General features: G+C 44.9%; 1 protein-coding gene across 1 annotated transcript in view; it reads right to left on the bottom strand.

Moving 5' to 3' along the window:
* Positions 1-12,790, bottom strand: part of LOC150080024 (vesicular glutamate transporter 1-like) — a 547,583-nt gene that overhangs the window by 138,317 nt on the left and 396,476 nt on the right. The window contains exon 5 of the mRNA XM_090383743.1: positions 8,615-8,729. Within this exon, the coding sequence (XP_090239869.1) occupies positions 8,615-8,729 (115 nt within the window). The remainder of the gene's footprint in view (positions 1-8,614; positions 8,730-12,790) is intronic.

Below are 12,790 nucleotides of genomic sequence, written 5' to 3'. Positions count from 1 at the left end.
GAGAAGGTTAATTTTTCCTCTCAAGCCAAGATCGTTGAGCTTGTTGAGTAGGAGTTTATGATTTATGCCGTCAAAAGCTTTTGATAGGTCTAGAAACAGTGCTATTGCATAGTGGTCCTTTTCAAGACAGTCCGTGATCCTGGAGCAGAAGTCAACAATTGCCAGGTCAGTGGATCTTTTCGAACGATAAGCGTACTGTTGTTGATGGATAAGCTGGAAATAAAAGAGATATTCGTGACGTCAAGTCCGGCGCCACGAAGTAAATCTCGGAGAGAAGTAGCTTCAGAGACGTCATCACATACAAACGCGGGGATTAATGAGGACATCTTTAACTCCCAACTGATCCGGTAGATAGCAACCTACTCGAAAAAATAGTTACGCCGAAAAAATAAAAATTGTTTTTACCGAACAGCCTTTGCGAGTGTCCCTCCGGCCTCTGTCAGTTCCTGTCTCTGCGCAGTCCTCGAATACGTTTGAAGTTCCCCGCGAGACACGCGTTAGTCCGTAGCTTAAACGCGAAAGTAACTGAGGCTATGAGGCGTCAGTATATCGGATCTGTAAAATAGCCGGTGTTCTCGGTGGATTTGTCTGTTTGTCAAGAAGAAAAAACCCACGGAATCTTCGCCTGGAACCGAATGACCAAAAGGAGTTTGTAAAAAATGTCCGATGAAGGAATTCTTGGCGTCACTGACCCCGTTTCGATGTCATTTTGCAGCCGACGTGGATGGGCGATGACTGCATCCACTGTAACACTGCGAGTGCCCCTGCCAAAGAAGGTTCTCTGCAGCGCTGGGCAGTCGTTGTGCGAGCAGATTGTACAGGGGAAGGAGGAGAGCGCGGGGTTTGTTTTACACCGATGAACGGACAGAAATTCAAAGGCGTCTGCAACGGCATTCCCTGATTTGGACATTTCTTTAATTTTTAATTTTATTTTCGATAATTTTGATGTCGAAACGAATTCGATTCTTTGTCAGGTTCGGGGTTCGAGAGAAGCTCGTGGTCAATGTAACCCCCTACGTAGGGCTGTTTGAGTAGAGATTTCACCTTCGTTGCGATCGTGGATGGATACGTAGAAGATGACGCAACACCCACGAACAGAAAGGGTGCTGGGAGTTAGGATCGGTGGAGTTCCCCACACAGAACATACGACGACGTTGCCGTGTTTGAGTCACGCGGGCTTGAACTACGGACAGTCACTGACACGCGTGTACTCGTGTATCCTCGCGCTTCTGCACGCGATACGTCGGCCACTAAACGCAAGAAACAGAACGCGGGAACGCTTTCACGCTGCACACAGTTGGTCAGAGGGAGGGGGGGCGGGTTTAAAGAAAAAATTCTGACCTCCGTTTATCGTCGCAAACCCGAATGAGGCGGAGAAATGAAGCTCCCCCGAATCGTCCCGATGAATTGCGCAAGTTTCGAGAAGTGAGTCGTTCGCTTCGCATCAAAACTATCGCCCTCCCCTCTCCGTCACCTCGGATTCTTTCTTGAACCCCGACAGTTGTGGGCCGGCGAGAATCTCGTTATGCGAAACCCAAGAACAAAGACGGTGTCAGACGCAGTCCGCGCAGGCCTCTCCAACGTATAATTCGTCGTCGGGGGGCGGTCTGACTGAAGGACCTTTCCCGGCTCGGTTAATGAAGTTTCCCTCCAATGTTTCGGGCGCCGCCGCTTCACCGCTCTGTAGGTCATTCCGAAGCGAACCACTCCACTGCGCGAACAGCGAGTCGCTAATACCACGAGCTTTTCGCCTTCTCGGAGCACGCATTCGTACGTACGAAGAGCGCGTGGCAATTGGCAGTCAATCGAGGCTGAATGGAAAACGCAACGCAGTCCGCTTAATCCCGCAGACCACGTGGGGGAACACCAACGGCGCTCTCCTCGCGACCGTCGGGATCACGTTGTCCGGGCAACCGCTAACCGAGAAAAGCGCCACGTCACGGCCGAAATCCGCAGTAATCCCCGAAACCACGGCGACAGATGGGCAAGAAATCGTCGCGTTAATCCCCGGCGATTGTACTCGTACCAGCGACATCCCGGGAAGGGTGTTCAGCGCGTGATGTGCACGAGTGGGTAATGTACGCCTCGCGAACTTGGTTAGTGGAGAGACAGAGTCGGATAAGCGGATGCGGCCGCCATCGGACAGAAAAATGTCATCGAAGGACTCCGAGGCGACCTTCGAAGGGAGCTTCGATCGGTTTCGAGGAAAACGAGTGAAACTGTCCCCACACAAAAAAGGACCGCTGCCACACATCTTTCAAAAAAAAAAAAAACACGAACAAAACCAAACGTGCCACGCTTCGCTTCTAGTTCGAACTCCTTTCTTTTTTCTCTGTCGCGTCCCGAGGTCTTTCGGCCGAGAGGGCTCCTCGTCGTTGGTGACCCATTGAGATGCCTTCTGGCGTCCCCTCACTTTGCATATTCCCACGTCAGCATGGACCGCGCGTGTTGTTCACCTTTAAAGAAATCCCCACCGAAGTTTCCCTTCGAATGATTTCCGTCCGAATCTGCGTGATGTCATCCGTCTTTTGTCTCGTCGCTGTCCGTCTCAACCCGTGCAGAAACAATCGCTTCTTCTTTTTCTTCTTTTTCTTCTTTTTCTTCTTCTGCGGAAATTGCACAGCGGAAATTGACAGGGGACACGGTGAAAGCGGAAGCGGACCCCGAGGAAGTACGAAGCCCCTGTTTAGCGTCAATCCCAATACGTTCTCGCAGGATTCTGCCACCTGCCGCTCGATGCCCTCTTCTCTCTCTCTCCAGGATCAGAAAGTTTTATTTTCTTTGCACCCCATCCATCTGTTAACGACTTCGATCACCTACACCCACCCACAACGTTCCCTCTTTTCAGCAAGAACAATCTACGAAACAACAGAGGGATCCGGCAAAAAAATCTGCACACACACACACACACAGACGGATCCCACGCGGATCCGTCTGTGTGTGTGTGCAGATTTTTTGTCATCGCTTTTCTGGTGAAGGAATTCGAGGGAAAACACTTCAACGTAATTTTGTCCGAATTAGCCGTCCAGAACACACACACACACCTGAACTGCGCAGTCCGTCAGCAGAGGTCAATCAACGATACTCAGGAGCCCGCTTTATCAGTACGAACTGCTGTCGGCATCGATAATAAAAGCGAAAAAACGTCGCTGAAAATAAGCGTTCCATCAAAACTGAAACTTTTCGACTTAAGCGGAACAGTTTGCGGTGTTACGAAAAGGTCATTGGGGCCGAGGAGGTGATCCTGCGGTCGAAAATCAGCGTCACCCAATCGACCCCTTTCGTTCCGATTCGTTCTCTTCTTCCACTTTGCCACACCCCATCGCAGCGGAACGTCCATAACGGAGTCGGATCGGTTTTACGAGACTCGTTTTGCGATTAACCGCCAATTTATGGACCGCGTTTCTTCGGTCACGAGGTTTTTATCGCGTCACGAGCAGATTCCGTCTTCACTGCGACCCACATGGCGGGATAGATTTTCAGCCACGTGAGTTGGGCGGTTTACTGCGGCATCGGTTTCCCACCCGATTTGGTTCTCCGGAGCGTCCACCACCGAGGGCATTTCTCCGTTTAATCTCCGTCCAACCCTAATTGGGAAATGAATCGACTCCACCACAGATCTGCGATGGGCGCTCTAGGTCTGTTAAACACTGACCTCTGTTTCTGTGGAGCAAAAGAAAACTGGCAACATCTTCTCCACGAATGTGCCTGCTATGAAGACATTAGGAATGAGCTGCGAAATGAAGTCCCATCCTTCAGCATAAATCAAGTTGACCAACTTGTTCTGACCCCACATCACTTGTCTGCACTCCACGCTTTTGCAGCTGCTGTCTTTGCCAGAAGGAATTGCAACTAATGGGGGTGGCAACATAACCTATTACTCTATTTTATTTTTAATTTATAATTTTTCCTTTTCTCATCTCTTTTTTTTTTTCTCTCCCCTTCTTTTTCTTTTCCCTCTTTTCTTTTTTCTTTCTTTCTTTCTTTTTAATATATATATTTTTCTCTTTATTTTATTTTATTTTATTATTATTTTTTTATTTATTATTTATTTTATTTTATTATTATTATTTTATTTATTTATTTATTTATTATTTTTTTATTATTATTTTTTTTGCCCTTTCAAAATCTGCACCACGGATGAATGTGTTTTTTTTTTTTTTTTTTGCTGAAGTCCCTCTGGAATCGGCCCCCAGAGGATCCTGGCCCACCTGCTGGCAACAGCAGGTGGATCAGAGTCTCTTTTGAGACGTTACGTGTTTACTGGGACTGGCCCACCTTCCCGTGGTGTGGAAGAGTACCCAGAATCATCTGTCCAGGTGACTGATGCTTCTGGGTAGCCAAGCGGCCAGAACAGAACAACAGAACACACACATAATACACACAAACTGACGTCACACACATATCTGGCCCATCTGTAGTGATACTGTTCTTCACACAGATACAAGGCGGAGTTGAACGAATGTTCCAGGTGTCGCCCTTTCCAAAAACACATGTCCACAATGCTTTGGCGGTGCATCTTCTGGTACAATAAATCTTATTTATTTCTCCACCAAACTGAATGCCAGGGGATTGACATAACTGAAAACAGACAAAAAAAAACATGATATTGGGGTCACCCTTAAATGATTACATCTACCCACATTTATTTTGTCTGTGAATTGCGATGTTCGCTGGTCGATTTGCCTGTGTTTGCCAGACGAAAAAAAATCCAGTTTCTGGGGAAAAGGAACCTTGCTATCTACGTCTCAGACCGACTAACTCAGCCACAGAGTGAAAAAAGCCCATAAAAATTCGCGTCATCGACAGGATTCGAACCCAGGCCTTTCCCACCCGAGGTGGGGAGGACAGCGACGATACCACCGCGCTACCGCGCAGACAAAACACTGCAGACACTTGTTCACATTGGCACACCATTGAGTAGTTGATCAAAAAACACGCAGTAGGCGACAATAGCCTCAGTGAACCACATCGCGGTTTTTTTTTTCTGTACTTCGGATCTTCTATTAGCCTTTAGAGGTCAATTTCAATTGAATCCAACGCCCTGGCTTGTATGAACCTATCAGCCATTTTCAGTCTGTTTGCTTTCATCCTCAGGCATTTGGTGACTCTTAAGGCAGATGGATTTGTGTCACTCACAAATCTGCCAGAAGCATGGTGAGGATATCATTCCCGCCATTATCTTTATTGTAGTTTATTTTTATCAGATTAAGACTACTAAAAGAATATTAAATCTATTAAATCATCCGGTGGATGATTAAACAACAACTTATACACGTCCATGACCAGGCTGTTGGGCGCAGATATATTAAGACATGTGTCTATCCGGTCGTACTCTATGGTGCCGAAGTCTGGACTTCAACTGTTACGACCCATCTTAGACGGATTTTCGCGGGGAAATTCTGGCTATTGAAGTGGGCCATATGGAAATTTCCGCTTTCCCCTGCACCAAGGACCACCCGGGTGGCGGCAGCTCTCAACATCAGACGTCTTCTTGCCATCATTCACGAACGTGAGAAGACTCGTCTTTCGATCAAAATGATGGTTGGCATTATTTCGAAGCCAGATTTCTGGGCTAACTGCTGATGGAGGATCCCGGTCCCAAGCCTTAGGGCCAGTCCAGTCCTCCATCCCATTCCAAACCTGTTAAAATTATCTGATCGGTCCGTACCGGTGCAAATGCCCCAGGACATACACTCCTTGGACAATGACCTCGTCACGGAACATTACAACCTGCTCCCGAGGACCTGTCCATCACTGCCGTGTATCCATCACTCCAGTGTTCAAACCTTTCTGGAGTGAGTCATAGAGTGGTGTTTTTTTTTGTTTTTTGCCATTTTTAACTTTGGAAGTCATTATGTTGTGTAATTTCTTTTATGTAAACCCCTGGCTTGTAGCCGCGAAGGGAGTTGTATATATCAATGTGCCTTCTCTATATCTTCTTCTTCTTCTTCTGAATGTTGATTGCTTTCCTTGTAATCCCTTATCATGAAAAATCAATAAGAAATAGAGCACATAAGCGAGCTATCAATCAGAAGGAAAATCGCTGTCCCAAAAGCCGTCCCATGGTGGTCTGCTAAGCTCCAAGCTCTTAGGCGAGAAGTAAATACCAAGAGAAAAAAATTTTAGCGAGCACGAAGGACTTGGCCAGAAGCCGAAGTTAATTTCTTAAGACGGCAATATCGCGAGGCAAAGAATGCAATGCTCAGGCAGCGTAAACAGCTCTCTTGGGTGCACCTTGTCTCAACGATTGGCAACAATGGCTTGAAGTGGCGAAACCCATGTTTAGTCTCTAGAGCAAAGTTTCCGGCATCCCCCTCCCTCCATACTTCTCCTTCAACCCATGCACGGTACTATAGGTTTTGATACCTTCGTGCTTGGGGTTCTCATAAAAAAAAAAAAAAAAAAAATGAAAGTCCCTGTGGGAGGGAGGGGTTGTTGAGGAAATTTATTTATTATACATGAAATATACACAACAGGCATGCGCCCAGTTGAAGCGTACAACGGGGCAGTGAAAAAATACACGCAGATACAAAGATTGTAGAAAACATAAATAAATGGAAGAATAGCAGCCTTCGTGCAACGAGACTTCGTCTCAAACGGAAAAGTTCAATTCGAGGGGGAAAAAATAGACACGGACAGATTGCCTCGCGGTTTGCGAGCGGTGATAACCCACAGACAAAGTTAAGACACGAGTTGTTGAACGTACGATGATTCCTCGGGTGGCTTCCAATTCGAGATCAACGGAGAACGTCGAGACGAATCCTGAATTGTCGCTGCAAACGGGAAAGTGGCGCTGAAATATTCGAGGTGAACTGCAAAGTGATCATCTAATTATTGTAGTTTATTGTTTTTAAGATTATTTTTCTATTCTATTAATTATTACTTGTTTTAGCGGTAACTTAAATAAGATCTTTATTGTACACTTCACCGGTACACGCAGGTACCACGACCATACAATACCCTTCACTGCACCATGCCAGGGGTTAACTTAATGCAATCCTCTTTTGTACATATGATTCTTATTTTTAAATCTATATCAATGTTTATCGTCCTGTTGGATTTCATATTATTGTTATTATGTTTATTGATCTGATCTCAGATACCCTCTTCATGGTTACCTGTTGTGTATCTTGCTATTAATAAAATAAAATAAAATAAAATAAAACTCGGAGCGTGAGCCGATCGTGGATAAAGTGGGAAGAAAAAATAGCTTTCTTCCGTCAGATGGCGCTACTCTCGATGCCCCGGATCTAATTTCCATCAGAATTGAGCGAACGGCACGAACGGATCCCTCCCAGCACGTTTTAACGTCGAGAAGAGTGCAGAGGGGCGGGCAAATCCGCCATTCTTCGACCGTGTTAACACTCGGACCATTTCCATGGCAACGGTCTCGAGTGACCGAGTCACGCTCCGAGATTTCAGCGCCGTGATCCTGATCGGAAGTGCCAGCGCCCGAATCCGACGCCTGCGAGGGATTTGCAGCCACAGAATCGGTCCACGTGAGCGCCTCCCTGACGGTCACTGCGGGCGACAATGCCCCGCGTAAGACACCCGCGGGACTTCTTCTCGGCGACCCCCTTTCCCTTACGCCACACACGCGGAGCGAGAGGTGGATGAGATTCCCGCAAAGCCTAACGAGCCGATATTTGAAATCGTAAAACGAGGTCCGAAACACTTCGGGCCGTGGCAAAATGAATTTCCAGCTGAGCGAACTGCACGCGTTTCATCAGTTTGCACGCGGATGGATCATCTCCGTGGCAACTCTCGCTATGGAGATGATCTACGCTAGTTCAACCCGTTATTATTCGTAAAGCAGCGGGTGCTCGAGAGTCCCCGGCCCAAAACACGTTCAGCTTTTACAGATAAACTCGTGGGGCCCGTGGAAGGAGTGTTCAGTTTTCTCATCGTACAATAAAGTAACGTTTGTGGAGAAAAAGTGGTGTCATCAATAAAGGAGTGGTGTGACCATGAACGCAGAGATGGAAAATTTTTCGTGTTTTGCGGATGAATCGAAGTGGGAAATTGTGAAAGTCAGCTTGAGTAGAGAGAGAGAGAGAGAGAGAGAGTGAGAGAGAGAGAGAGAGAGAGCGAGCTGTCTTTAACTGTGTTGTAAAGTGGTTCAGTAATCAGAAAAATGTGCTCATTAAGGGCGCAACATTCTATTGAACAAAACAAAATTACAATTTTCTTACTTCATTGCAATTTTGAATTGTTACCAAATATAACGAAATAAGTGCTAAAATACATTTTGGTGGATTCATTTTCTTCGTTAAAGCAAAATTATTAATGCAGGGTGCGATAAACATCGTGCAAAATGCGTTTCCTTTTTGTTGTTGAAAGTGTTAGAGAGCCACTGCAATGTTTTTAATATTTTTAATATTTGAATATTCAGAGCCACTGGAACATTTTTCTCAGCCACCAATCATTACGAATCGTTTTAAAACAACAATCTGCGGGTATTCTCTTTGCGGGTGGCTCCAATAACACTTCGCGCCTCACACGAATGGGACGGCCCTGCGGACACCCCGATAAAGCTGCTCTGCCCAGTTCTTATTCTGGGGTGGGGCTGTTTCGTAACTAAATAAGAAAATGAATGGGCGACGAGCCTTACCTCCACGAGGCCTTGCACTATCCTGACGAATATCACGAGGACAGGTGACACTTTTGCCGAGCCCGGTAGCAACATGTTCAGCAGTGCGGATATCATGATGGCAGTTCCGAATACCCTGCGGACAAAAGAACACGGAATTAGGAACTTATTTTTATTATTATCATCACTTAATTTCTCTTAGGAGAACACCCGGTTGCAGCCACTGGCTAGGGGGTGATCATACATATACAACTACGTTACAAAATGTCATACAATTATACAATACACGATATCTGATTTATAATTATCTGAAATATTTGAGAATATTTGAGTTATTAATTACTCGCAAAGGCTTTTACTACTGTAAACTGGTAAGAACATAACACCGTGACAATTGAAGCATACCTTTTGCTTAAACACACACACACAAGGGGGAGTTTCTCCATATTTACAAAAACACAAATATTTACAGCCAAACAACGTACAGCATTTGAAACCACGTGAGAACAGGAATGACCGCGATACAGTAAAATAAAAATTTGACAGCAGTCGTCTTATTCTGTTAGAGTGGAGTAGGTAGGTACCTATTTTTTGATGAGGTCGGGTTTCCTAAAGCCCAGTCGCTCGTGCCTGGCCGAACAAGGTGCTGAAACTGTATCCTTACATCTGTATTTGCAAGAAAGAGTTTCTGAGAACTTCCTTTCTGCAGGATTTGCAATTGCAGAGCTTTTGAGGATTGATATTGAGGTTGTTGTTGGAGTAGCTGGATGGTGTTTGCTGGAAAGAATCTTCCGAGGCTATCCAACTGCGTCAATGCCGCTTTCAGTTGTGGTTCCTTATCTGCAACTCGTCTTGGTTTTTCGCCGGGTATTATTATCCACTCTCGGGCTTTCGGTGCATCCAGGCGTCCCTCTCCTTAAAAGCTGAGCGAGGGTCATTATGTTTCTGGACGTGATTATTTGTCTCCAGGGTGTGAACTCTAAATTGGAGTAGTTTTTGGGGACGCAGCGTTGTCGTCAATGCAACTCCGAGAGGGTTAACCGATTTACCCAATTGGTTAACCCTTTCAAAAATTCACGGCGCGAGTGATTTTCGAGATCCACCCATTCGACAAAGATCGGCTGACAGAGAGACCACATTATTGCAGCAGGGTTTCCTCACTGCACGTCAGCACGCATTCGGATAGTCCCGTTCAAAGGTGGGGGGTAAGTTTTCCTTTGCGTCGCACATCAAAACGTCAGCAGTGCCCGAAAGTGGGATGGACCACCGTGTCGACAGAGACAAACGGCATAGAGCAATTGGACAGCGGAGTTGGTCCATACCACGAGTTCAGCACCGAGTTCAATTTTATCCAGAGCAATAACTTGCGCAGTCAACAGCAGTCGTTAAGAACTTTAACAAATCTTTTATTGTGAATTAAAGTTGCGGCACAATACCCCATCACGGCGACGAGCGCCAGGGGTTCTCATTTAGCAGTTAGAGAAAAGAAAATATATCTTTATTTGTCCTACCAAAATTAAAATAGTACAGCGTACTACTTTTCTGTTTAGTGCAGCGTGTACAACTTTTGTTCTCAACTACTAGTTAAAAAAAAACAAACTTTGAGACTTTCCAGACCTTTGCAGAATCGGTCTTTAAGAAAAGACTTAAACTAAGAACTCAAATTATTATTATTGTTAACAGCAAACAAACGTGCATGAGGGTGCAGCTTCAAAGCATTATTACTCAGATTCAAAGCAGAAGCTTGGAGTATACATTTCCCAAAGTAAAGAAAAAAGTAAATGTACATAAGAAGACTATTGTGAATTGAAATGTACAGATAAAAAATAAAACTAAATAAATTAAAGTAGGACTGATCCGTCCTATTTAAGTGAACCGGTAGGAGTAAGGCAGAGCACTGCTATTTCTTCACACACATTACATAATCAGAGTCTTAGAACTTGCAAGAAGAGTCCATTTTAAGGTCAGGTAACGGATGAGGTTAGCAATTTCAGTTGCCTCTTGCAGTGTCCGGGGGTGTCAAGTATCTCCACATTTGCTTTGTTCAATGATCTTGCAGTCCTGTTGTAGAAGGTGTAGTGTCCATAATTTGTTCTCGCATAGGATGGTTTCAGTAGTGGATGGTTTCTTAAAAATTATTTGTGAGACGAGATGAAGGCAATTCAGAGTACCATTTAACAGCTGGTTAAGAAGGAGTAAGTCGGCTTTATCTCTTCTTTCTTCCAGCGTTTCAAGTCCAAAGAGTCCAAACACCACTCTGGGTAGGATTTCTCATTGTATTCAAGGCCACTTTTAAAGCAAACGTATTGGATTGCTCTCTTTTGAATATTTTCAATTTCTAATTTTTGGTAAGCAACATGTTTGGCCTCCTCATTAACCCTGCCAAATCAGCCCAAATTGTCTTTTCTCTGAAGCGCCAACCCACTGAAATCCAAGCCTCTCTAGATGGCATTCCCTTCCCAGTGATCAAGATGCATACAGACTTGGGAGTCGTCTTCGACTATAAACTGAGCTTCAACCCCCAGATTGACATGCTCACAGCAAAATTCTTTCAAACGCGCTGGACCACAAAACAACAACTGCTCCACGTTAGGGATCTGGATGTGACTCGTCGGTACATATACACCTCAGTATACTCCGTCGTACTGTATGCCTCAGAAATTTGGGGGTCCACGGCCCCTACCAACATCAAGCGCGTGTACTCCACCGAATACTGGCTCCTTCGTTGGATCACGCAAAAACATCGTCGTCCACCCCAGCAAAGGACAACTGCGATGGCGACGTCACTTCACTTTGCCCGACTTCCAGATCTTGTATTTGAAAAACGCCTCGTTCTCACTGTCAAGATGACAACCGGAATGGTCTCGGAGCCAAGCATCTGGGAACTGTGTGGCTGGAGGATCCCTCTACCCGGACTGAGGTCAGCTCCCACGCTCACAGCTCACTATAACAGACTAGCGCTCAGTGACCGCTTTCTCCCCAGGGAGATGCTCCCCACAATCCTTTCAATTGACGGCGACCTCTGCAGGTTTGTGAAGGATCGAAGGTACCCACCGAAGAGAGATCCTTAAGAGCCTGACCTTGGACAGGCAAAGTGCACATTGATAAGGGCAGCATAATAACGCCCAATATATTGTAAATAATGTTCAAAGCACGATGTCTTTATAAATGTGTTGTAAATAAAGTCAACAATATCTTTATGAATATAAATATTAATATAAATGTAAATCTGAATATCTTTATTATTTCATTGTAAATACTGTGAAAAGCATAATATCCTGTAAATAATCTGACACTGATTCCATTTTATTGTTGGCTCTGGGGGATGAGCTCGAACTTCGATGTGGGCCCCGTTCCCCCAAGGCTATTGTCCACCAACCAATGAAAAACCCCTGGCATTGCCGCTGTGAAGCGTCTATTGTATATACCACGTTTGCATACAATAAAGATTATATATAAACATATATAATCTTTATTGGGAGACGTGTGAGGCGAATTCTAGGGCTGGCCTAACATAATAAAACTCAGATCCAAAATCGAATATAAATCTGACAGCTGAGAAGTTAATATACGTTTGTGTCCCATTAAATATAAATAGAATGACTCCTTGTAATTTAATGGCATTGCTACGATTTAGAGATAAAATTCTATTATCTTTTACAAATGTAAATATTTACTTTGCTAACTTTATTGGAGTTATCCAAATTGCCTTGTATCTGCTGAGGCTTCGATATTTTTCCACTAGTTTTTTTTTTGTTGCTGGTTTCCAGGTTTGGGCGACGTGGGGACGGGATTGTTGGCACCCACCGGTATTGCACTATCTCCGGTAGGTGCGGGATTTCTGCACAAGGAACTAAAGGTGACAGTAGACCCAGGCTTGGCTGCTTGTGCCTGGGGGCGGGCAGCGGCTGTCTAGGTGTTGGCTGCTCCCTGGTGGCAAGGTGGACGTACACAAGCGATAAAAAGCTTTGCAGAGTTTTTGCACCAACACAGACGTGAACGGTGAAGATGGGCTAAGGCCTACGAGCCACCCTTGATACAGGTAAAACACACACACATACACACACGTGTTCATATATAATATAGTATCTTACATAGGTATAATGAGAATGCTAATGAATATAAAACTGTATATATATCTTCTTTGTAAGTTTTTGTATAAGAAAAATGGATGCTATATAACTGCTACGAAATACA

This window comes from Mastigoproctus giganteus, chromosome 10 (assembly GCF_048544385.1).
Source record: "Mastigoproctus giganteus isolate SK-2022 chromosome 10, ASM4854438v1, whole genome shotgun sequence".
Classification (NCBI taxonomy): Eukaryota; Metazoa; Arthropoda; class Arachnida; order Uropygi; family Thelyphonidae; genus Mastigoproctus; species Mastigoproctus giganteus.
This window is presented reverse-complemented; position numbering and strand designations above follow the sequence as displayed.